Genomic DNA, 25306 nt, shown 5'->3' on the forward strand with positions numbered 1-25306 from the left:
TTTCATATTTTTGGGGATAATTAACTCTTGATTTTAAAATTCTAATTTTTTTAATTACTTTAATTTTAATTATAACGTAATTTTTATAATTAAACCCGATTTTATTCTGTTAGAATCAGATTCTCTACAAATTTCAGGATACATATTTCTATTAGAATGATATTCTATGAGAATGCCAACACCGACTAATAACACATTTTTGGATACAACTTCAAATTTTTCATTACATTCTTAAAAAAGTAAAAACTTTATATAATAGTCTATGACAATGAAATACTCACTAATAACAAATAAAATTATGTATATTATTCAACCTTAATATTCTAGCAGAATATATTATTACATATACTCCTATCATTCTATTGTAGATTATTCTATCAGAAGAATAGCTCTTTCCTTGATCATCCATGAAATTATACATTTAACGAAAATAACTGTCATGAATCAAATCATGTAAGAATAATATTCTCTGAGAATGCTTAGAATCACTTTCAAATTTGCGGTTCGTTCTTCAAGCATCAACTTCTGTCAAAACAAAACCAAATTGTAGTTTAGATTCCAACATAATTGGAATTCATGATTCCATTCCACCAGAATTGGAATTCATAATTCTTTTTATCTTCTTCATGTCAATCTCAAGAATTGTACCATACGTTTATGTTTTCTTTCCTTTAGATCACAATGTACTCCATATCTATCAAAATTCACAACTATACAATAAGATCATCAAGATAATTGATTTTTTTTTATCTATTTAACTAGTAAAACTCAATCAAAAGAAACATACCCAATCAAAAAAGAGATCATCACCATTGTTCTTCCTTCTCTTTTCTGCCAAATGAAGCAACCAAAGCCTTCCCTGTTCTTCCTTCTCTTTTCTGGAGAAAGAAACTCTCTCTCACTTTATTCCTCTGTCCTTCCCTGCACTTTATTCCATTCAAAAGCAACAAGGTTTTATTTTTACTTGATTGTTTGTTCTAATTCATTCATAAGATGTACTTGTTCGAGGTACGTATCTAATAACATACCTGAGATAGATCTATACATAATTTTAATCTAACTATAGTCCTCATATCTAATCCTCAATAACGATTGCAGAAGGACTAAATGAAAGACAGTATGTACTTATCTAATTGCTTTAACAAATCCACATTATCTAATTCCAGAAGAAATTCTGTCAATCCAAATTTCTGAAAACCCTAATTCCCAAAATTCAATTGAATCCCCAACAAAAAGCAGTGCATTAGACATAAATGTAATACAGACAAACGGGAACGACATCTCGAAACACTAACATCATATAATTACGACTGAACTAACTTGAATCAACAAAATCAAATAGGAAAAAAAAGGTACTTATAAACAAAGGGAGACAAACCATGTCTGAAGAAGTAGAAGAATATAAAGAAACCTGAACCTTCAGGCGGAATAGACAAAGCCGTTTGTCGAGAGCTTCAACGGCGTATTCTTCCGTCGAGCCAATGCCACCGAAGCCCCACCTGTCGTCGGACCCTTTTCTGGTCTCACCCTTCACTGTTAGAATCAGAAGAGAGTAAGCGGAGAGTTGCTAATCAACCCTTGCTGCCCTCGCTTCACCCTCCTCTCCATCTGATTCAGTCGATTAAACCACCTAAAACACCCCCTTGGAGATCAGCGATCTTCTTTGCCTTCCCCATTCGTGTGGCTGCTGATCGGGCCAGAAAGAAAAGAAAGAAAACGCCGGTGCCCCTCAATTTATGTCATCGATCTCCCACATCTTTCATCCCAATCTTTCCCCTGTGCCCGATCGGTCAAAAGGACGATACACAAACCAGAAGCAAAAAACGTAGAACGGGAGTCGCTGAAGCCACATAGGGGTGGAGGCGTGGGGCTCTTCGATAAAGCGATGATGGTGGGGGGTAGGGGGCACCGGTGGAGTCGGTGACCTGCTGGAGTTGGAGATGGCGATGGCAATCGATTTTTGTAGAACTCAAGATCGATTTTGTAGTCCATTCTAATTTTGCAGATCGGCCAAGATTTGGCTTTTAGATAAAGAGGGGAACGAGATTTAAATTGGAGAGATTAGGTCAATACCATGATGATAGGGATTAATTTTGGAAGTTACTAAACAAATTACTAAATTACCCTTATTTATTTATTTAGTTATTTAATTTTTTATTTAATTTTGATTGGCCCACATTTATGCATACAATAACACAATACTTACTTTAAACACCTGAACCTATCTCTCTCTCTCTCTCTCTCTCTATATATATATATATATATATATATATATATATATATATATATATATATATATATATATAGCTTCAATTTGCTTATTATAGCATCTCACTTCTAAATCAATCTATTATAGCATTGTACTTATAATTGAGTGAATTTTCATATTATAATAAGAAGAAATGAAAGTGTAATGCTATAATGAACAATAAAAAGGGAAGTGTGTTGCTATTTGGCATTACCTGATCGGGTTAAGAAGATTCCAAATCACTCATTTCATCCCTGCCAGCTACCAGATGACTAGCCACCTGTTTCATTAAATAACAAAAGAATACCTCACTTGTTCCTGGGCTAGTATTCACAACACAATCAATGAATACGTTTCCATCTTGCACTCTGGAATCAGACATGTTTTTACCCTCTTCAACATCCACTTTTTTTTTGTGTTAAAGATGCAAGCTCAACTAACTCATCATACCATTGTTGGGCCACACCAACATGCATTCTTTTCAGGTAATATTGGATTAATAAAATATTTAAGAAAACGGAAGGGCAGATTTGTAAATTGTAATTGAACCTTCTCTGTGGATTCAGCTTTGTTCTCGGCTCCTAAAGTTTCAGTGGCGGTGCCTCTTGTTTGGCGCCATATACAAGCTTCATCTAGCGGCTCCACAAGCTCTGTATCTTGAGGGATTTCTACTTTTATCCGTATGTCTATCCTGCCTGTTTGTTTCATAACCCTTTTTTTACTAAAGAAAAATAGATTCAATGATCAAGTGAAAGAGCATGTAGATAGAGACAGGTAATTAATTACCTGGTAACAAGCTGAAATGTTGAATATGATCCACGGGAAGTCCCGAGACACCAAAACCACTGTCACATCGGTAGAAAAAGGTATACATACATGAGTGTCCTAAACAAGCAGGTCGGGTCGAGTCATGGGTTATAGAAATAGAATAAGATTACTCACACAGCATAAGCTGATTCCATAGGGGGCACCAACCAGTATGGCAATCTTAGCATTCCAAAATTTGAAAACTTAAAGCTTGTCATTGACTCACAAGTTTTGTTGTATTTCCGCACCACCTGACCATCTAAACACTCTTGTTTCTTAGAGGATATTGTAGTTCATCAATTAAAACAAAAAGAAAATATTTAATTTTACCTGTGTTACAAATTACGATATTGTCCTGAAAAGTTGCCACAAAAGAGAGCAGACCCGCACGTGAAATACCCTCCACCGAGAAATTATTTTGTGGCAGTTGCTGACTAGGCGATATTTCTTTTACAAGGGATGATTTCTCCTTTATCAACTGTCCACAGATCTCTATAATCTTTGCAGATCCTTCACACCACAAAAATATTATTGAATAACATCATAATTAACCTAGAAACATCAAAAGAACATGTAGACAATAGAAGTCAAACCTTTGACCACTTCTTTAATGATACCAGATGACAGATCCATGATCCATAAAGTTTCAAAATTGCATGAAAACATTATATAGCAGATTAACAGTATATCATGTTAATTAAAATATGACATGTAAAATGTGGTAATTTTCCAATGATTTGAGAAGATGCCAGGGGTAAAAAAGTAATTTAGGATCAACTTCCTCAGAATTTGAAGGAATGTCTTTCGCACTCCAAAGTTTATCAATGATCCAACTCACTAAACCACTTTTTGTCTCACTGACATTAGGTTTTGGATATAATGTCTCAATTGTCCTGCTCTCCATATTAGCTCTCCTTATAGCATGATTCTTTCATCATATAAAAAGTAAAAATCATAATAAGACTATATCCCCATCAATATATTTGTAATTATTCATTTAAAAAAGAATAGCTATGAGTCAACAAAATAGAGGGAATCATCCTCATTGTGATAAAACAAAGCAGCAGGGCGAATTATTGTGAAAGATTCAAACTCTCCATCTTTAAATCCAGGTGAAGATCCAATCTGAAAAATATATATATATTTATATTATTATCATAAGCTTTTATCTGCTCAAAATTGAAATGCTATGTGAATTGCAAATGGAAATCCTTACATACACAATCTAAGATTTTTCCATTGTCATCAAACGCAATTATACGGTGGTGATTTGTGTCAGAAAGAAACAACCGTTCATTAACTTCATCAACCTCAATGCAACCTGCAAATCATATTACTACAACATTAGCTAAAATGTTGTTTCTTTTTAAGCAAATTCCATAAAATAGCAACAAACTTTACTCCTTTTACCAATATAGGGAATGTACTCTGTAACTAGATTGCAATTATGAGTAAAAAGTAAAGTACATTGCTATTACCCACAATTTTCCCTTCCTTTTTGACTGAATGGAGACATGACTTAATCTGCTAAGTTATATACAGGTGTCTCTTTTTGACTTGATGCAGAAACAACAAATTAATACCAAAAGTCAGGGAAAAAAAAGGCTTTTTTTAATAAATTTTACCCTCATTTAACTTTTCCTTCTAGTGTTGACTACTGTACCAGGAAAATAAAGAAGTGAATTCTGCAATGAGGAACAGAGATATGGTTCCTTTAAAGCATCAAGTGGCTTTACCCAACTGCCTCTCAGATTATGCAAGAATCGTGCTTTTTCTTTCTGTTGCACGATTAACTCCTTAATGGCTGCAGGTTTTGCATCACAACAAAATACATAAATAGAAAAGTAATATGATACAACCCAAAATATAAACAAATAAAAGTGAAAAATAGGGCACCTGTCTCAAGAATTTCAAAATCCACATCCTTGTCATGCAAGAGTAGAGGACCTTCCATACCTTTAAATATTATGTAGCCCATTTTATCAGACATCTACAAACAACAAACAAGGATATAATCATATAAACAATACAGCAAAAAGCAATTTTTACTGTTTTATATGTGAGATCTATGTTAATAAATTAATTGTGTTCTTTAATGTAGTAGCAGCAGCACATGCCACCAACACCGTTTCTTGTTGTTATATGACACCATGATGCTATCTCCTGTTGTCAGACATGAGAAGTTCCTCAATGTTGTCTCCAAGCTGCATCAAAACAAAATTCAAAGATTATTTCAGAAATAGGAATATGGAGTTTAATAAATTAATTAACTAGTTTTGTCAACTTACATTGCTTTTGGGTTAGAGATATCCAAGAAGTCCTTTATGTGAGGTTGTAATTTTACATATGTACCCTTTGGTAGGGTCACATTTTTTACATATGTACTCTTTGAAGTGTTTTTTGAGATATTCCTCGAGTTTAGGCGAATCTTCCCTCCGAAATATGTCCCACAGAGCACCTCCATCTCCCATATCATTTCCATCCACACAACTACCTGAAATATCATCCGGGTTATCAACTTCTTCAACAACTTTTGTTTCCTCATTTTTGCTATCTTCATTACTGTCAGAGGATATCACTTTTTTCCTGCTCTTATTTTCAGATCCTTTATTTCCATTTTGTCCCTCATCCTTTTGCATGGAAGCTTTCCTCTTCCTCCTAACTATTCTACCAGTGTCAGACATAGCTTCTTCACAACTTTCCACCTTCAATGCACGTTCATGTGCTTGATCACTAGTACTTGTCACAAGACAAGAATCTGTTTCTTTCTCAGATTCTGGCTTGTATCTACTGTTAACAGGGTCACTTGTTTCTTACACATTTTCATCACTCGTGTTTTTTTAGCTTTAGATTCAGCAATTTTTTTAACTAGGCACCTTCTTTTTTCTTTCAATTCATTTAATTTAACAGTAGTAGCATCTTTCGGTTATGTCTTCACTACCATTCCAAATAGTTCCTTATCATCCTGAGCTTTGTGCAACTGCTTCAATTCCTTCATAAATTCACGATGTTGAAGTTCAGGGGTCACAGTTGCAGTATGAGTCCGCACATTCACCTACATGTCACCAAAACACATATTCATGAATGAAAATATATAAAATGATTAAAATCCAAAGCAAGTTAGGTGTGCAAAATAGAGAACACCATAAGCTATATAAGCAAAATTACTAAGATGGTACTAGTTAGATGAAAATACCATATTCTTGATGAAATACATATTCTTGATGAACACCATAAGCTATATAAGCAAAATTACTAAGATAAAACAAACTAGTGATAATAAAATAAGATAAAACAAACTAGTGATAATAAAATAAGTAAACAAACAAAATAAGATATAACTACCAAGATGGTACTAGTTAGATGAAAATACCAAAACTACCCTTAATCAAACAAGGGCGAAGGTATTAAATGTTCATACTTTATTCAATTTCTTGGCCAATTTAGGGACCCCACAACAATCTGCCACTCTATTCACAACCTTTCTCAAATCAAATTTAAGAATAAGTTACCTCTTGACAACGATTGACAACACCAACATAACCAAGTTTAAGAGGAATTGTTTTGCCAAGCAAAAAATTGCAGGCATCAGTGCCTCTGTCCATGATATCCAACTGTAGTTACAGAGACAAACAACTGTTCAAACGCCTTAGAAGAAAACAATATAAAGTTCATGAAAGTAAAGAAGAAGAAGAAGAAGAAGAAGAAGAAGAAGTAGAAGAAGAAGAAAATGTTGACCTTTGTAATTACACCAATTGTACGATGACCTAAAAAGAAAGGGTATATATGAGTTTTGGAATTAGAAGCAAAACAATACATTAACAAAGCATAGTATATTTGATAATTACCATCAGGATCAGCAATCCCAACCATTTGAAGTGCATCTGAGTTTGCCAAATCTGAATTTGCAAGTGTAATGGCTAAGATTATACAACGTGGCTGCATAATGTAGGAGAGTATCATTTCACGGAACACAGTAGAGAAGGGATCTGGACATGATGATAAAAAATTAATCAAAACTATGAGTAAATTAACCTAATCACTGCAGATTACCTAAAAAATTACAAACCCTAGAAGTTTCTCTAGATTAATTTGGGGAAGTTGCATAGAAACTGAAACATACATAAGCCCTAGAAATCTATTAACACGTAAAGTACCTGATTGATGCCATCGTTGTCAAAAATAAACTCCCAGAAGAGCTCGGCGATGCCTAATCATTGCAGTCCAAAGAAGCAGGATCTGCAATACGTGTTTTGCAACTAAAATATGAGAAAATCACAAGCTACAGAGAGGTATTCAGAAGTTGATAGAAAGATGGACGAGGGTATATAGAAATCGGATGTATCCAAAATTCAGAAATTAAGAGAGAGACAGAATAAAAGATTCTTGAGAGTTACTAGCTTACTGCTTTGCCTCGTCTCCATCTTGATTCTTTCTTGAGAATCGAGTTTTGACGCTTTGTTATTCTAGGCACCCGATTACAGATCCGTAATTTCAATTCTCGCGCCATTGCCAAATCGATTGAAGTTTTGCCTCGAACCTTGCAGTTGCCGTGAGGGAATAAAAGCCCTAGTTGTTGGATGTGAGATTAAAGAATAAAAGCGTACGTGAGGGAGTTGTTTTTGAAACTCTTGATGAAAATCACGATTATATGTAAGTGGGAAATAAAAGCCCTAGTTGTTGGTCGCCATTTTGTGATCTTCAGGAATGAACGCGAGTTTTTAAGAAAAAAATTATAGAATGATTATATGAGTTGTGGAGGTGTATAGTAGAGATGGTATCACGATTAGGGTTTGCAGAGAGAAGGGAAGAAGAGAGCGAAGGGAGATCTTGAAGCGGGTATTTAAAAATTTTAGAAACGCGCGTTTTGAGTAAAAATCATAAGGCGACATTCAGAGAGGACGCACATTTTAGATAAAGTGCCCTCCGTGTTTTTAATTTTTTTACACGAGACACTAAATTAAGGGCGCGCAATAATGCGTGACCTAAATCCTTAAATTTTTTGAAGAGATTACACTTTTTTAATGTCACTCTCTTTTGTGTAACATAAATCAATGAGCGTCGTGGTTTGCGCATCGCAAAAGGGTCTTTTTCTTGTAGTGTACGTCCCTAAAACATCTCTCATAAGGGACCTATCCTAAGGAATTTCATCGGGATGGGCCCTACTGCTAAAGGGATTCCTCAGCTATATGTGTCCGTAAGGCAACCATGAGGGGATATAACATCCAAATATTTGTCATTTATGGTCCCTGGGGATAGAAGGATGAAGCCATGAAAGTCTAAGGGATAACTTGCAATTATTGGGATCAGGAGGAGTACGCAGCGCGTACATAAGGGTACGCTGAGCGTACTAGGCGCGCCCTAGTATGCTGGGCGTACACTTGTGTACGCTGGGCGTACTCATGGCAGAAGGAAACCCTAATATTTAGGGTTTGGGGACTATATAAGCAACATTATGAGCACAAGACCTTCCCTTACCCCAACCTCCACTGCTTAGAGTCGTTTTCCCCAAACCCTAGCCATTTCCTTGAGTGTTTCTTGAGTGTTTTAAGAAGAAGGTGTTGCACCAAGGAGTTGGGGAAGAAGATCAAGCTTCCTAGAAGCTCCAGAAGGTAAAAAAAACTTGGAACATTATGCTTGTATGGATAGATCTAGTCATTTTAGCTTTGTGGAAGCATTCTTGTCCCAAAAGTCCCAAAATGGTGCATGTTATGATTTGGACGAAATGAGCTGTCCTTTCAGATCTTAGAGGAGGTCCTAAGTGATAAAATGGTGTCCTAATAGCTAGATTTGTCTCATGCATGAGGTAGGAAGGTCTTAACGGATTAAGACCATGTATTAAGAACTTTCTGGACGTCCAAAGTGATAAAGTTCGAGACTTTATAGTCCTATGGCACATTTGGTCGATGGATCTGGAGTTTGGGCTTAAGTGATTAAGCCATTAAGCACTTATTAGGGTTTTGGTGAAACCCAGTGTAAATCCAGTACGCCCAGCGTATTGGGTCAACCACCCCAATGGTGGTCAATATCTGGACGAGTACGCCCTGCGTACCAGAGGAGTATGCCCCGCGTACGTCCTCTGTTGGGCCTTTGACAAATGGGCTTCAGGTTTTGGGCTGTTTATGGACTAGTTGGATTTGGGCCTTTGCTGGACTTTATGAATATAATGTTTTGGGCCAAGTCTTGATAATGGATCTTGGAATGAGGCCCAATTAGGGAGTTGGGCCCAATTTGGTACATTAAGCCAATAATGGGCTTTGCATAAGGACTTTCAAGGTTATGGACTTGACATTGGGCCTTGGCCTGTTAAAGAGAATGGACATGATGGATTGTAGGGATCCTTAGTCAAGATTGTTATGTTGTGTAATGACTTGGTATTTATTATGTGATAGTTCAGGATTTCCGGTGAGATAGCGATTCGGGAGTTCGATTCTTTAGTTCAATACTTCGGCACTACTTGCGAGGTGAGTTACCTCACTATACTAAGGGGTCTAAGGCACCAAGGCCGACCCATTAGATATGATATCCTAGCAGTTGGTAGTATGTTGAGTACGAGCTAGTGTTGCATGTTAGTTGCTATGCCAGTTAGGTAGATCTGTAGGACTACCTGTAGTTGTATGTGATTATCTGTGTGTGCATTGGTTGTGTTATATGTCAACATATTATGTGGGGTGGGTTGAGGTGATACTGCTCCGTGCGGTAACCAACAAACCCGAGAGCATTCCAGATACGAGTTGAGGGCCAGGTGGGGCATGCCAGACTCGTACTGTGGGCTCGGGAGCATTCCAGATACGAGCTGAGGGAGACTCATACAGTGGGCTCGGTGGCAATCCAGATGTGAGCTGTGGGCCCGGAAGGCAATCCAGACTCACACTTTGGGCCCAGGGGTAATCTAGTCTATAAAGTTGTGGACCCGTTACGTGCTGTTATTTGTACATGTGTTATTGGACTGTATGTGTATCGGTATTTTGGGGGTAACTCACTAAGCTTTTGGGCTTACAGTTTCAGTTTATTGTTTCAGGTTCAGCGGATGACCGCGGGAAGGCGAAGGCGTGACCGTACACTTCCTCGATTTATGATTATGATTTCTGGGAACTCTGATGTTTAAAATATTTTGAAAACAAATTGTAATAACTGAATGGTTCTATATGATTTAAGAAGTTTTAAATTGGATCGAATTTTATGGATGTTACAGGGGATGGATGTTAGAGCCAAAATCTCTCTCTTTTCTTCACCAAACCGAAACATCAAAGCAAAGGTGAGTTCATACCCCCTTGTTTTCGGTTTTTACTTTGTTTTGGGGGAGAATACAAGTTGTGTTGTGTAGATCTATGTGTGTATGCATGAATATGTGTGTTTTTCATGATTTATTTGGTGGTTATGTGTTATTTACTTCATAAATCTAAAAGTATGTTAAGAATATTAAGTTTATCACTTGGATCTACATGAAAACCTTGAGAAAAGTATGTGTTATCACATATAATACATGTAAACTAGTAGATCTGGGATTTATACACTTAAAATAGTAAAAATGAGTGTTGTGTTCCAAGATCTATAAACTAAACTAAAAAATCAGCCTTTCACAGGAAAGTTTTGGTCCAATATCGAACTGTTTTGACCACCTAAATGATAATATTTTTCAAAACTGTTTTACATGCAAACATTTCAGGTTTCTACCTTTAAAACGACTACTCTCACGTTTTCATACGATTTTTCTACAATATTTGGCGAATTTTACAAAACTGTCTATCAGATTTGAAATAATTTCGGACCAGCCTGTGAAGGTGAGCAATTTCACACTTGTTAGAAGCCATTAAAAATTATGATAAAAATTGTGAACAAAGTAGACAAAATTTTCAAACTTTCAGAATTTACGGATCCAAATTTCGACTTATGATGATTTTTCTACAAATTTTCCAACAACTAGGTCGGAAAAACCCAAAACCAGAAAAATGTGTATTGTCACAAAAATCAAGCCAAAAATGATATTTTTGATAAAAATGGGTTTAAAATGTTATTTTTACCACAAACTAGTCATCAACACAAGTTTTGAACAAAATGGAGACTAAAGTGTTATTCTTACAAAATTTTGGGCCTTAATTGTAAATTTTTGGCTTATTGGGCCAAGAACGTTATTTTTACAAAAAGTGGGCTTTTATGCTATTTTAGTGAATACTTGAACCAAAACCAACGATAAACTAACAAACGGATTAATTTGATCATTTTCTAGGTTATTGGGCCTTAGTGGCCCATTTTTATGTGTGATAGGTCCTGTATACTATTTATATGTTTATTGGGCCTCATTGACCCATTAACATGTGCGACGGACCTTGGATACTATTTGTGTGCTATTTGGGTCTGTAAATACCTTACATGTGAAATGGGCCTTAGTTGTCCTTTCATATATATTTCGGGCTCATGTTATATAATCTCATTCCAATTGGGCCTTGAAATGATTTACATGTTTAGCAATGCCTTAGTGGTTCACTTACATGGTTCATTGGGTCTGGAATGAGATTATACCTTTCTTCGCGTAAATTCGATTAAGGATCTAGTGAGTTTTATCGGTTGACACCTATTAAGTGTTCGATCGTAGCCTGTAGTTATAACCAGAGTCTCTTGGAGGGAGAGCGGAGATTTGTGTATATAGATCTATACGGGGATGACACCCCACACCTGAGCTGTTCGCTACAGTTAGACTAACTCAGTCTAGGGTGACGAAAACCTTATAATCAAAACCGGCATCCAACAACGCCAAGACAGGCGAAATTGTCATTATTTAGTATGGTTATGATGGCTCGCTTAGATGAATTAACGTTATGAAGTTTACGGAAGACCATTATCTTTTCTTTTGGATTACTCGGAAACATACTCGTACTGGTACTCAACCTCGAGGGTTGGTATGACAGCTTTCTCTTTTACAGACAACATCAGGTTTTCTGGGAACATTCTCTTTACATGCTCTTTACATTCTCTCTACGTTCTCTTTACACTTTTATTCAAATAAACAATAACATACATGCATTAATACAAGATCTGACACAAACATACTAAACAGTTTTCAGAAAATATAGGATTTTCTGGTGGTTTCAAAGTTATACAAATCATTTTCACAAACATGCTTATGAACTCACCAACATTTTTATGTTGACCTTTTTAAATTAACTTGTATTCTCAGGACACCGTTGAAGCAGGATGAACGAAACAAACTAATGGATATTGTGTTATATTTTGTTTCATCATAATCTGACTATTTTGGCATGTAATATTCAAATACAATACTCGATGTAAACAACGAATGTTGTTATATTACATGTGTGATGATGATGATGATGTTATGTTTCAATTATATACTCTGTAATGATACTACATTGTTGAAAGTCACACCAAGCCCCCGGACGTTTCCGCCGTCTGGTTCGGGGGTGTGACACATATACAGTTCAGGTCTGGAAAAATAAAGTTTAAATCTTTCATACAACATAGATCTCAAATTATAAAACATACATATACAGTTTAGATCTGAAGTGATAAAGTCTAGATCTGAAGGAAAAAGGTTCAGATCTGGAAGAAAAGTTTAGATCTGAAAGAAAAAGTCTAGATCTGAAGAAAAAGTTCAGATCTGAAAAGAAAGAGGTTCAGATCTCTCATCCAACATAGATCCCAAGTAAACAAATAATATATATACACATAGCACGTAATTTATATAAAATACTTCATATCTATGTGTAAGATGAAAGTGACTATACACTCACCTGATAAGGAGTGATTGGGACAACACTCCGCTTCTTAAAATAATCTTCCTTAACGAAACCGGGGAAGATTGTTTGAAAACCGGGCTCCGCGCGGACAGAGTTTCGAACCGAAAAACTCTTTTTCTCGGAGCCTTCGGGCTCTCCGGGGCTTCCTTCGGGGGCTAGGGGGTTTTAGGGTGCTAGAGAGAGAAATTAGTGAGAGAATGAAGGTGGCAAAGAGCAAAAATCTCGGCAGCCCTCGCACCTTTTTATAGGCCGAGGCTTCGGAGTATGTTGGGCGTAGATCCGAGGTACGCTGGGCGTAAGGCAAGATCGTACCATACGTGTCCATGAACCACTGGGGCGACGTGGCTCAATGCGGACCGAGGAAAAAGTCAATCTGCGGGGCGTACCTCCTTCGTACGCGGGGAGTATGTCGGTACGCAGGGCGTCTGTAACAACGTAAATTTTCAAAACAATTTTTCATTTTTAAAACATAATTTCATTCATAAGATATCATAAGAATCCATTGTATCACATGTCATCATATTAAAACAAATCCCAATATCTCTAATACATAATCCCATCAGCGTGTATAGATCATGCCGGCGCCTTCCCGCGATCCTCACTGGTACCTGAAACACATCACACAAACACTGTAAGCATAAATGCTTAGTGAGTTCCCCAAAATACCACATACGCACATACGCCACTCAAGGATATAGCTCTACAAGACCTTCCGGTCCATGTGTCTCAGGGGACTTCCGTCCCACAATCCTGGTAGACCTTCCGGTCCTACCCATAATGACCTTCCGGTCCATATCATAATGACCTTCCGGTCCTTACATACTACTCATAACATAACATAGCACATGTCCATATCATAATGACCTTCCGGTCCTTACATACTACTCATAACATAGCACATACATATTAAATAACAGCATACATCACATACTCCTCATAGCACCTAAGACCTTCCGGTCACACATATTACCACTCTAGGTAAAGTATAGTGAGAAGACTCACCTCGTACGATGTCGGATAATCTCTCTTGCTTGATAACCCGACCTAGCCTCCTCCTATTAACACAATAACATTTCTAATCAATACCTTCTCATGTCCTTACTTCTAAAGGATGGGTAGAAGACCATTCTACCCCTCCCTGATCTCTCATGAACCAGCTTGACCAAAACCCTAAGGTCAACTGAAGTCAACTCCAGTCAACAGTCAAACTTTGACCCGACTCGTCGAGTGCACTCGGGTGACTCGGCGAGTCCAAGCGTGTCCTCCGAATCCTTCTAAGTCTTTACTCAACTCGTCGAGTGAACCTTCCACTCGACGGGTTACCTCGGGTCATGAATCGCGGGGCAACCCCGACTCGACTCGTCGAGTTCCATATGGACTCGGCGAGTTCCTTCCATAGACATACTCAAATGACCTTCTGAGGTCAGATCTGCTTCTCTAACTAATAGATCTGACCTTTAAACACTCGAAAGTCACGTAAAGGTCTGACCTTTATACTCATGCAACACTTATAAGGCTCTTTTTGGTGAAATAGCTCCTAAAATGGCAACCTAGGTTCAAAACTCCATTGGAAATGCATAAAGCTGGATGCTTGGGACTCCCTGGACCCAAAAGGGTCCAGATCTCTAACACAACTCGAAATGGGGGGGGGGGGGTTTGAGGCATCCAAGACCCCAAAAGGAATGATTCAAGCCCTAACCCCAAATAATGAAATCCATACCATAGAGAGAAAGAGGAGTCCGATTTGGTACCTCAAGATGAACTTCTTGCTTGGCTAACTCAGAATAGCAACCTCCTTTGACCCTTCTTGCTGGATCTAGTCTCCTTTCTTGCAAAATCACACCAAAAGCTCAAATGGCCTTCTCTCTCTCTCGCTCTACACACTCAAGCTCGATGGGGGTTCTCTTTCTGGAATGGTAGCCGCAAATGAAGGCCGTAAGTGCCTTTAAATAGGGCACAGGCCCGAGGATTTAGGGTTTCCACCCACAGCGCCTGCTCGGCGAGTCTACTCTTGGACTCGTCGAGTAGTTCATTAAACTCACGTGGCCATCCCGATTCTACTCGACGAGTTATAGCACCAACTCGTCGAGTAGGTCAATGATTCACAAAAATAAATAATTAAAAATAATATACCTGGAAATCCGGGTGTTACAGCGTCCGAAGGTACGCTGGGCGTACCCCTCGCACCGAGCTTTGAGATTTCCCACTCCGACTTCAAAAATTTATATCTTTCGCATACGAGCTCCGTTTTCGACGTTCTTTATATCCACGTGTAGGTGGGAACATGATCTACAGCTTTTATTTATACTCTATCGGAATAGATTTCGCCCTCGAAATCGCTCCTCAAACCACATAGATAGAAACCAAACACTCGAAAAGCACCACTGAGAGGTTCTTACTCCAAAACGATATCTTCCTCCATGAATACCTGGATCTGACCAGGAACTTCAAATTTGGAACAAAACCGGCCCCTCTATCGCTAAAATACCCCTTTCTGACCTTCCCATAACCGAGAAACTCTAGTGGCCTGGCCCGCCACCATACCGCCCACTCACGCTATTACCATGATATTCGCTCCTCGAACATCAAACCCTGATAACTCAGTGATCCTCTGATTCTTACAAGACAAAATCCGACAATCGGCTACCGATCACTCATACCAACGTACCAAAACAGTCCGAATCACGCCCCAAGGAACGAAAGGGTTCACATCCCACCAGGGCTCATCCACTGAACTACTATTAGAATCCATCTGAATAATAAACTTTCAACATCCCGTTTTCTGACACAAGAAAATCATGCTCGCTCAGAAGTCCTCAGACATCTAAAATCATAAGCCTCAGCTGCGTCCCTCGTATCCCTTTTTAACACTGAGTACCAGGTCTGATCTCGACCCAACAGTTGAACCTCCAGGGTCATCCGTTGCATTATCCCAACCGTCTCCATGGTTTCCTTCTTACTATAACCACATCGGCCCAATGTGACACACAAGTAACGAAGTTCGCTTAACCCTAAGCGTATGCTACCTTCCCAACTGGAGATCGACTCAACCCCGACCTCTGTCACCTGTTACTCATCATTCCATGCAACTTGCGGTACCTCCCGTACTCGAGTACTGACCCACACAGGTCTAAGACATCAGATGACAAACAATACTCCTCAACATGGAACCCACCTCAGAATCCAGAATCTCATCTCGCCTATCCAACGCACCACCAGAACCAAACTCAAACTCGAGAGTTTGGTCCGACCCAGAGTTGGAACCACTCGTCCCAACGAAGCACTCAACTCAGAACTCAATTCCCGCAACCCGTACGTACCTCACTTATCCCATTCTTTTGGATTGTGCTGACCACACCTTACTCAGAACATAATGACTCCCTATCATTGAGGAGACCCCGGTCTCGCCCCTGGTCCGACCACCAGGTTCCCAAAACTCATAAATTAGGGCCACCCCATGCCTAAAACTCTTCTGCGCCCTGCTCTGATCAAAGAGTACTTTACCATAACAACTTCTTGCTGACTAGTGTGTGCTACGTCTTCCCGTAGCATCTCATCAACCTCTCACTAACTGGTGAGTACTACGGCTTCCCGCAGTATCACCACAACCTCTCACTAACCGGTGAGTACTACGGCTTCTCGCAATATCACCACACCTCTGACTAGTGAGTACTACGACTTCCCGTAGCATCACAACAACCTCTGACTAGTGAGTACTACGGCTTCCCGTAGCATCACACCAACCTCTGACTAGTGAGTACTACGGCTTCCCGTAGCATCACAACAACCTCTGACTAGTGAGTACTACGGCTTCCCGTAGCATCACAACAACCTCTGACTAGCTCACAATCCGCGGATAAATCATAGATAGGTGCATGCACTTACCCAAATTATGCATCCCTATATCTGGCGGCAATCGTCATAACAAAACACCCTTCCCTACTACGATCCATTTTCTTGGACAATCTCACTTGCTGCCATTAACCGAAAGGGCTCCTACTGGAATCATCGATGCTTGACCCACCACTTGCCGTCTCCACTCAAGACTTAAAATTATCCAAAATCCAATGCATTAAATTCGGATACCTCGATACACCACATAGGACCTCACGACGTCTCGTCTCATCCACTGATCTTCCTGTTCCACGACCTGAAATTGGTTGTTTAATCAACTTCTGCCCTTTCCAAGCTGAATAACAGCCCCATCGTTGAACCAGAATTTCTCATCCGCCGAACTCACCCTACAAGCCAACCATCTCGAATTCACCATTACGACCTTGAAGAACTCCCGTTCACCCCAAGGTCTCCGATCAACGGCCACTTTCCGTGGAGGCACTCATCCTTTTCAAACATAACACATGCATTATCTCGCTCTGCACCTCGTCTCATCACCAACAACCTTGGGCTCAATGAATTCGCACGGCCGATCTCTATATCCAGATCTCTAACCATTCTCGATCGAATCTCTGATCTCCTCAATACAATACCCGGTTCTCCCCCACTTAGGGTTCGAACCTTCCCCAATCGGCGCACCAACAATCTATCACACAGACTGTTCCCACCAGTAATCATTGCACCTACTCTTGGAAGGTGCTACGCAACGCTCGATGATCTCCCGACAGAGATCGAGCAACTCCAAATGCCCTGAAACTCAGATGAAATCCTCAGAACTTCCCACTATGACTGCCTCTAGTCATTCAGAATCTCACACCATTCCATCACGTCACTTATCATAAGAGTAGAAACCATATTTCCACTCTTATTACCCATTAAAGTCAATAAGGGCCACCGCCCTGATATACTCCTCTTGATCGTCCGACGCTGCAGCTAACACATGCCCTACTATACTCAATTAGGGTGTATCCTGGTCCTTGACCATCTCAGCCCCCACTAACGACCTGTTCAAGCTATATCTTTACCTCGCGGCAGACCTACTGCCATATACTCTGGTTGAAGATCACCATCCGTGCAATCCCACAGGGCTCACCCCCAAACTCAAAAACCGAAATCTCTACACCTCTTATGTCTCCCACAGGAAACGGAAATGGCACCACTCGGGTCACAGAAAGTGACCTCTCCACAATCGGCCGGTTGCCCAGCCCAGAACGTATTCTCCCATAACGCACCATCCCTACTCATCCCTGAGTCTTGCGACTCCAACTGGCATATCACCCACAATCCCTCGGAGCTCACTCGATTTCCCTTTTTAAGGGATGCTCCACTAAAACTTGTTCATCATGGCCTTCTGGCCCCATACTCATTCACCTCTGATCTCAGTCTAGACAATCCCCACGGAATAACCAGTAAAAACCAGAAACACTAACCGCCACATGTCAGGATACTCAAACCGTGTGGCCACCTCTCGATCTGCTATGGATCATGGTACCTGAACCATGTTATCTCCTCTTAATCTTCTACGAATCATGGTACTCGAACCATGTTCCCTCTTTTCAATCCACCTCACATCATGGCACTCGAACCATGACATCACCTCTCGACCTGCTACAACTCATGGTACTCGAACCATGACGTCACTTCTCAATCCGCTACTTATCATGGTACTCGAACCATGACATCACTTCTCAATCTGCTACTTATCATGGTACTCGAACCATGACATCACTTCTCAATCTTCTACTTATCATGGTACTCGAACCATGACATCACTTCTCAATCTGCTACTTATCATGGTACTCGAACCATGACATCACTTCTCAATCCGCTACCAATCATGGTACTCGTACCATGATATCGCCTCTTGCGGCTATCGGATCCTGTCCCATCAAACCCTGGTGACTTCGTGTTGCTAAGCTCCCAGTACAACAACGAGTCACCCCCTCGTGGCCTAGCAGTTGCGACAGCTTCCGAAACAGCAGCGTATCGCTCATCGAACGTCTCAATCAACGTGGTCTCGATAGACCCAAGCATCTCGTGTATGACCTCACGTATGGTCGCGGCCACCTCCTCACGAATCATCCTGCGAATCTCGCCATAGCTAACTCCGCTGCTCTCTGGTGTGTGACGTGTACCCACCATGATGTCTCTGAAACACAACACAAAGATACCAGAATCTCGCCATAGCTAACTCAAGCATCTCATAGCAGCAGTAATTTCCTAGGCTAAGGCATCACAAATCAGGCCACTCTAGTCCTAACATGAATACCTAGCCTACTCTAGCATACATAACATATCATATCATATCTCATAACACATAATGTAAGGGTATTTTGGGAAATCACCGTTCGGGCGCTGACTGATCGTACACACTGCTTCTTTCCGCTTTTCTCAAATCCTTTTACTCTTTAGAAAAATTGTTTCTTTTATGAAAAACTTTCTCAAATCCTCAGTTTGAGTTCAGATACGCCCGGAGGTGCATCCGAATCCCTCAAACCAAGGCTCTGATACCAACTTGTAACAATGTAAATTTTCAAAACAATTTTTCATTTTTAAAACATAATTTCATTCATAAGATATCATAAGAATCCATTGTATCACATGTCATCATATTAAAACAAATCCCAAGATCTCTAATACATAATCCCATCAGCGTGTACAGATCATGCCGGCGCCTTCCCGCGATCCTCACTGGTACCTGAAACACATCACACAAACACTGTAAGCATAAATGCTTAGTGAGTTCCCCAAAATACCACATACGCACATACGCCACTCAAGGCTATAGCTCTACAAGACCTTCCGGTCCATGTGTCTCAGGGGACTTCCGTCCCACAATCCTGGTAGACCTTCCGGTCCTACCCATCATGACCTTCCGGTCCATATCATAATGACCTTCCGGTCCATATCATAATGACCTTCCGGTCCTTACATACTACTCATAACATAACATAGCACATGTCCATATCATAATGACCTTCCGGTCCTTACATACTACTTATAACATAGCACATACATATTAAATAACAGCATACATCATATACTCCTCATAGCACCTAAGACCTTCCGGTCACACATATTACCACTCTAGGTAAAGTATAGTGAGAAGACTCACCTCGTACGATGTCGGATAATCTCTCTTGCTTGATAACCCGACCTAGCCTCCTCCTATTAACATAATAACATTTCTAATCAATACCTTCTCATGTCCTTACTTCTAAAGGATGGGTAGAAGACCATTCTACCCCTCCCTTATCTCTCATGAACCAACTTGACCAAAACCCTAAGGTCAACTGAAGTCAACTCCAGTCAACAGTCAAACTTTGACCCGACTCGTCGAGTGCACTCGGGTGACTCGGCGAGTCTAAGTGTGTCCTCCAAATCCTTCTAAGTCTTTACTCGACTCGTCGAGTGAACCTTCCACTCGACGAGTTACCTCTGGTCATGAATCGCGGGGCAACCCCAACTCGACTCGTTGAGTTCCATATGGACTCGGCGAGTTCCTTCCATAGACATACTCAAATGACCTTCTGAGGTCAGATCTGCTTCTCTAACTAATAGATCTGACCTTTAAACACTCGAAAGTCACGTAAAGGTCTGACCTTTATACTCATGCAACACCCATAAGGCTCTTTTTGGTGAAATAGCTCCTAAAATGGCAACCTAGGTTCAAAACTCCATTGGAAATGCATAAAGTTGGATGCTTGGGACTCCCTGGACCCAAAAGGGTCCAGATCTCTAACACAACTCGAAATGGGGGGGGGGGGTTGAGGCATCCAAGACCCCAAAATGAATGATTCAAGCCCTAACCCCAAATAATGAAATCCATACCATAGAGAGAAAGAGGAGTCCGATTTGGTACCTCAAGATGAACTTCTTGCTTGGCTAACTCAGAATAGCAACCTCCTTTGACCCTTCTTGCTGGAGCTAGTCTCCTTTCTTGCAAAATCACACCAAAAGCTCAAATGGCCTTCTCTCTCTCTCGCTCTACACACTCAAGATCTTGTGACTTGTGAGGGATGCTTCTGGCACCGGCTGGACTACTCCGGGCACGCTTGAGATCATTCATCTTAGCTGTTGTAACTCTTTGGCCATGACCGGGCTCAAACCTGTGTCAAGATCCATTGAGTTAGTTGTAAAATTATTATTATTGATAGAGTTACCAGGATCCCTATTATTCGGAGTAACAAAGGTTTCGTTAGGATCCTGAATCTCGCGACAAATCGTTGAGGATCATGGATTGTCGAAGTTCAGGATCTTGGGCTGCAAGACCGAGGGCGCTGCCTCCTTAGGTTTGTGGAATTCCGTCCTCATTCTCTCCACTTCCTTGAGGATTGTCCTGTTATCTTCCTGCTGTTGGGCGACCTATTGCTCCAGTCTCTTCGTTATAGCAAAGATCTCGTTGTTAGAGATTAGTACAGGAGGATCCTGGAGTCCCGGAGTAACCGGAGAGGTGTTTTTCTTCAGAGTTTTAGATACTTTCTTGGGAGCTCTAGCAGGTGGTGGTGGAAGGTTTTTAGAGGAAATGGGAGGAATCGAGGAGGAGGAGAGAGTTGGTTGAGTAGACATAATTTTCTGAGGGATTTTGAACACCACGGCCCCACGGTGGGCGCCAAATTGTTTTGGTCAAAAAATAATTAAACTGAAATGGACCACAGTGTATGAGAGGCTGTGATGTTCAATGTAAAGCAAATAAGTAAAATAGATCGAAACAACACAATTCGTTTACAAGGAAATCCCTTGATCCTTGTTAGAATCTCCGGCATAAAACCTTGGGAGGTGATAATAATCATCTGCCTTGATGTTTTTTATTGATCAAAACGAAAGTTATAAAGAAAATGGAATGAGTATGAGTACAAGTGATAGTATTCTGCTAAGTCCCATGTGTAGTGTGATGAGTACAAGTGTTTTATATAGTCAAACCCTAACAACTAGAACTCCAAGAATTTCGGGATCCTCCGAGACTACTTATAGCCGTTTGCTTGACTTAGGCCTCCGAGTCTTCTGCATAATGGTGATGACTATCCGTTGAGTATATGACTTTGACCCGTTATTTCTACACATGTGAGAAAGACAAAAGAATATATGTTCTTTATAATAATAAAAACATGTTCATTAGAGTGTGGTATCAGATCGGAGTGTCATCCTCCTCGTCTTGGGATGAACATAAGTTGTGGGTCCCGATCAGACAACCGGATGGTATGTATGGGTCATCGGCCAGAGTAGATGACCAACACTTGGCTGTTCTAGGTGGTCTTGTGAATTACGTTGCTAGCATGGCTTTATAACCCATAGATGTAGATGAAATGGAAAGCCATATTCATCAAAATCTATGAACATTGGTTGCCTTATATGACTTACACTTAGGGGTGACAATTTATGACACGACACGACAAAAATACACGACACGAAACGAAATTGGGACAAAACTAATATTTGAATTCGTGTTCGTGTCGTGTTCGTGTTAGCTGTAAAAAACACGATGTTGTGTCATGTCGTGTTCGTGTTCAAAATTCGACACGAAATTGACACGATTTAGCAGTTCTTTATCGTGTTTGTCGTGTTTATCGTGTTATATTTGATAAAGTATTCATTAAATATACTAGTTTTTTGTATATGTTATATTTGTCGTGTCGTGTTCGTGTTACAAAAAACATTGTCGTGTCATGTCGTGTCAGACAGAAACACGAAACGATAGCACGATTTGCCACCCTACTTACACTAGCCAATGACTCCCCTAGAAGGTGTAGTCAAACAGTTTCTTAGACAGTTCATCCGGTAAGGTGATTCTTCCAGATGATTGTCAAATTAGGATCTATAAGGATCGGTTGGGATTGGGTAAATGGTCTTAGGACATGTTATATATTTGCACATGATATATGTCTTGCAGGAATGGTATTTTATCATTAAAATGCTATGGGCTTGAAAACCCTACGTATCTCACCAGGTTTCCCAAACATGACTCATTCATTTTATTGTATCACAAGTAGTGGAGCCAAAGTTGAAAATTCCTAGTTATGATGATGAGTGGAATAAAGGATAGGCTTTCATTAGTTATTTCAGGACCTTTTTATTTATGTTGTAACGTATGTTCGGATATAAACGAATGACATCCTGGAGGTTTTAATAAAATAACCTTTTTTATTTCAAAAATGTTTATTCAACTGGGAACTTACGCATTTCAATACTTAAAAGCGTAAAGAAAATTTTTAAATTGGTTCTGAAAAATGGGGGGTGTCACATTTGAGAATCATTGGATGATTAAGATCATAAAGAGTTCAGGTTTTACAAGAAGTCTTGGGATTTTAATAATCTGAAACGGTTAGTCATTTGCTTAGGACTTTAAAACAGTTAGGATCCTTAGAAAGATAAACCTTTAGTTATAACATAGAAATATAGTTTTTAAGAAACAAGGATAGATAGAACCTGATAATCCTTAGGTTTAGTTTTGATGTTTTTGAAGTCTTCAGACTTAGGAGAAATTTCATGTTATAAGTCCTTTAGTTCCCTAGGATCTTGGAGCTTGTATAGGGGAGGATCCCTCTCAAGATAATCCAACTTAGGGATTTTTCTAGGGAAATCCCTATTTAGCTTCAGCTAGGAAAATCCAGCTTTAGGAAATATTGGGGAAAATCCCCGAGTTCATCAATAGCGTCGAGATCCTGAGCAAGGATCTCATTGTTTCTCTCTTGATTTTGGAGTTGGTACCTTGCCGTTGGTATCACCACTTCAGTTGGGATCATGACCTATGTCCCAAATACAAAGGAGTATGGAGTTTGACTTATGGATGCTTTTGATGTAGTCCTATCCGCCCATAGAACAACAGGAATTTCCTCAGCCCATCTTCTAGCCTTTTCTTCAAATTGTTGAGTATGATCTTGTTGCTAGATTCTGCTTGACCATTGGCTTGAGGATGAACAGGAGTGGATGTTATCATTTTAATTCCCCAAAGGACACAAAAGTCTCTAGTCCTTTTGCTTATGAATTGAGACCTGTTATCACATATGATTTCGGTCGGGATCCCGAACCTGTTCAGGATATTGCGTTTAATGAATGAGACTACCTCTTTGTCTCTCACTTGAATAAAGGCTTCAGCCGCTATTCGTTTTGAGAAATAGTTTGTCATTACTAGCACGAAGACCTTTCCACCAGGACAGGGCCGGTCCAAACATATATAGGGCCCGGGGCAAAAAGAAAAAAATGGCCCCTTAAAGATAAATATAATAAAGATTAAAAAAATATCATTTATTCTTCACTATTAATACGTTCAATTAGCAATAACAAGCAAACCAAATTGTTTATCTTTTGATCTAGTTTGAGTTTGATCCAACTGTAGTCCCTAAAAATCATTTACGTAATAATTTTTTTTTATATATATACACTACATATCCCAAAAATTTTGGGCCCCTGGAGACGTGGGCCCTGGGCGGTCGCCCGGGTTGCCCACCGTCTGGACCGGCCCTGCACCAGGAGCCTTTGTTAATTTGCCAATTATATCAATTCCTCATTTCATGAATGGTCGGGAGGAGATGATAGGGTGTAGAGGTTCTGTTGGTTGATAAAGGATGTTGCTATGTCTTTGATAAGCATCACATTTTTGTACATGTAAGAAGGCATACTTTTTCATTGTTGGCCAGTAGTACCCCATCCTTAGTATCTTGGAGCATAAGGACCTGCCCCTATTATGGTTTCCACAATCTACTCCATGTATGTCTTTTAGGACTTCTGCAACTTTGTGATTTTCCAAATATCTTAGGTATGGATCTGCCATGGATTTTTTGTATAACTTCCCTTGGATCATCACAAAGTGTGAGATCCTCATCTTGAATGCTTTGTCGCTTCTTTCTTCTTTTGGGATTGTGACATCTCGAAGGTATTCTATAATGGGTTTGATCCAGGATCTCGAAGGATCCCGATTATTTGGATCAAGCTCCTGACCATTAGGATCCTGGTGAACGGGCTGAGGACTAGGATCTTCAATTATTGCAATATTACCTGTCTTATCGTGGTCGTCGGGATCTTTTGTTCTTTTAGCGGGATCCTCGATTGATGGGATCATTATATGGATTATAGAAATCCTAGTCTCAGGTGGGATCCTAAGTGAAGATCCCATATTGGCTAATGCATCTGCCTGGGAACTTGGGTTAGGCTAAAAGTTTCAAATTTCTCAGCTATTTTTTTTTTGAGAATTTGAAGGTATGATGCTAGCCTTTCGCCTTTAACTGCGTAGGATCCATTAAAGTGGGTAGTTATTAATAAAGAATCAACGTATACCTAAATATCCCTGATTTGAAGATCCTTGGCTAGTTGCAGTCCCATGATTAGTGCTTCGTGTTCCGCTTCATTGTTGGTTGCATCGAACTCACAGCTAATGGACTAGGGTAGTATGTCCCCCTGTGGCGACTTTAATATGATCCCCATACCTTTTCCTCTTTAGTTGGATGCTCCATCCGTGAATAATATCCATCTTCCCATGTTTTCGTCTTCTAGAAGTTGATGAGTTTCCATTTTCACTTAGGCTTGTGGATCATCACTAAAGCCAACCACAAAGTCTGCTAGTGCTTGTGACTTTATTGCGGATCTTGGCTCGTACTTTATG

General features: G+C 39.8%; 2 protein-coding genes across 5 annotated transcripts; both read right to left on the bottom strand.

Annotated features, from left to right (window-relative positions):
* Positions 1 to 354: 354 nt before the first annotated feature.
* LOC145141206 (uncharacterized) lies at positions 355 to 3309 on the bottom strand. Its single transcript, XM_079074520.1, has 7 exons — positions 3191 to 3309; positions 3035 to 3093; positions 2798 to 2943; positions 2463 to 2528; positions 788 to 926; positions 654 to 694; positions 355 to 525 (listed from the first exon to the last, which is right to left on the bottom strand). Exons 1-4 carry the CDS (start codon positions 3271 to 3273, stop codon positions 2472 to 2474), a joined length of 345 nt encoding a protein of 114 aa, XP_078930646.1. The 5' UTR covers positions 3274 to 3309; the 3' UTR covers positions 355 to 525; positions 654 to 694; positions 788 to 926; positions 2463 to 2471.
* An 84-nt stretch (positions 3310 to 3393) lies between these two features.
* On the bottom strand, positions 3394 to 7841 carry LOC145138667 (dynamin-related protein 3B-like). 4 transcript variants are annotated; one of them, XR_013721652.1, is made up of 12 exons: positions 7461 to 7841; positions 7213 to 7294; positions 6904 to 7044; positions 6794 to 6822; positions 6568 to 6669; positions 5344 to 6110; positions 4952 to 5259; positions 4719 to 4859; positions 4534 to 4611; positions 4276 to 4376; positions 3649 to 4180; positions 3394 to 3565 (listed from the first exon to the last, which is right to left on the bottom strand). XR_013721652.1 is itself a non-coding variant. In XM_079072705.1 (10 exons), exons 3-6 carry the CDS (start codon positions 6926 to 6928, stop codon positions 5982 to 5984), a joined length of 285 nt encoding a protein of 94 aa, XP_078928831.1. In that variant the 5' UTR covers positions 6929 to 6994; positions 7213 to 7294; positions 7461 to 7841; the 3' UTR covers positions 4022 to 4180; positions 4276 to 4376; positions 4681 to 4859; positions 4952 to 5259; positions 5344 to 5981. The 4 variants fall into 4 exon arrangements, 2 of the variants coding, with proteins under 2 accessions (XP_078928831.1, XP_078928830.1); XR_013721653.1 differs by lacking the exon at positions 4534 to 4611 and having other exon boundaries at positions 4792 to 4859; XM_079072705.1 differs by lacking the exons at positions 3394 to 3565; positions 4534 to 4611 and having other exon boundaries at positions 4022 to 4180; positions 4681 to 4859; positions 6904 to 6994.
* Positions 7842 to 25306: the final 17465 nt, after the last annotated feature.

The sequence above is a fragment of the Lactuca virosa genome, chromosome 9, assembly GCF_052849685.1.
Source record: "Lactuca virosa cultivar CGN04683 chromosome 9, Lactuca_virosa_CGN04683_v6, whole genome shotgun sequence".
In the NCBI taxonomy this organism is placed as follows: domain Eukaryota; kingdom Viridiplantae; phylum Streptophyta; class Magnoliopsida; order Asterales; family Asteraceae; genus Lactuca; species Lactuca virosa.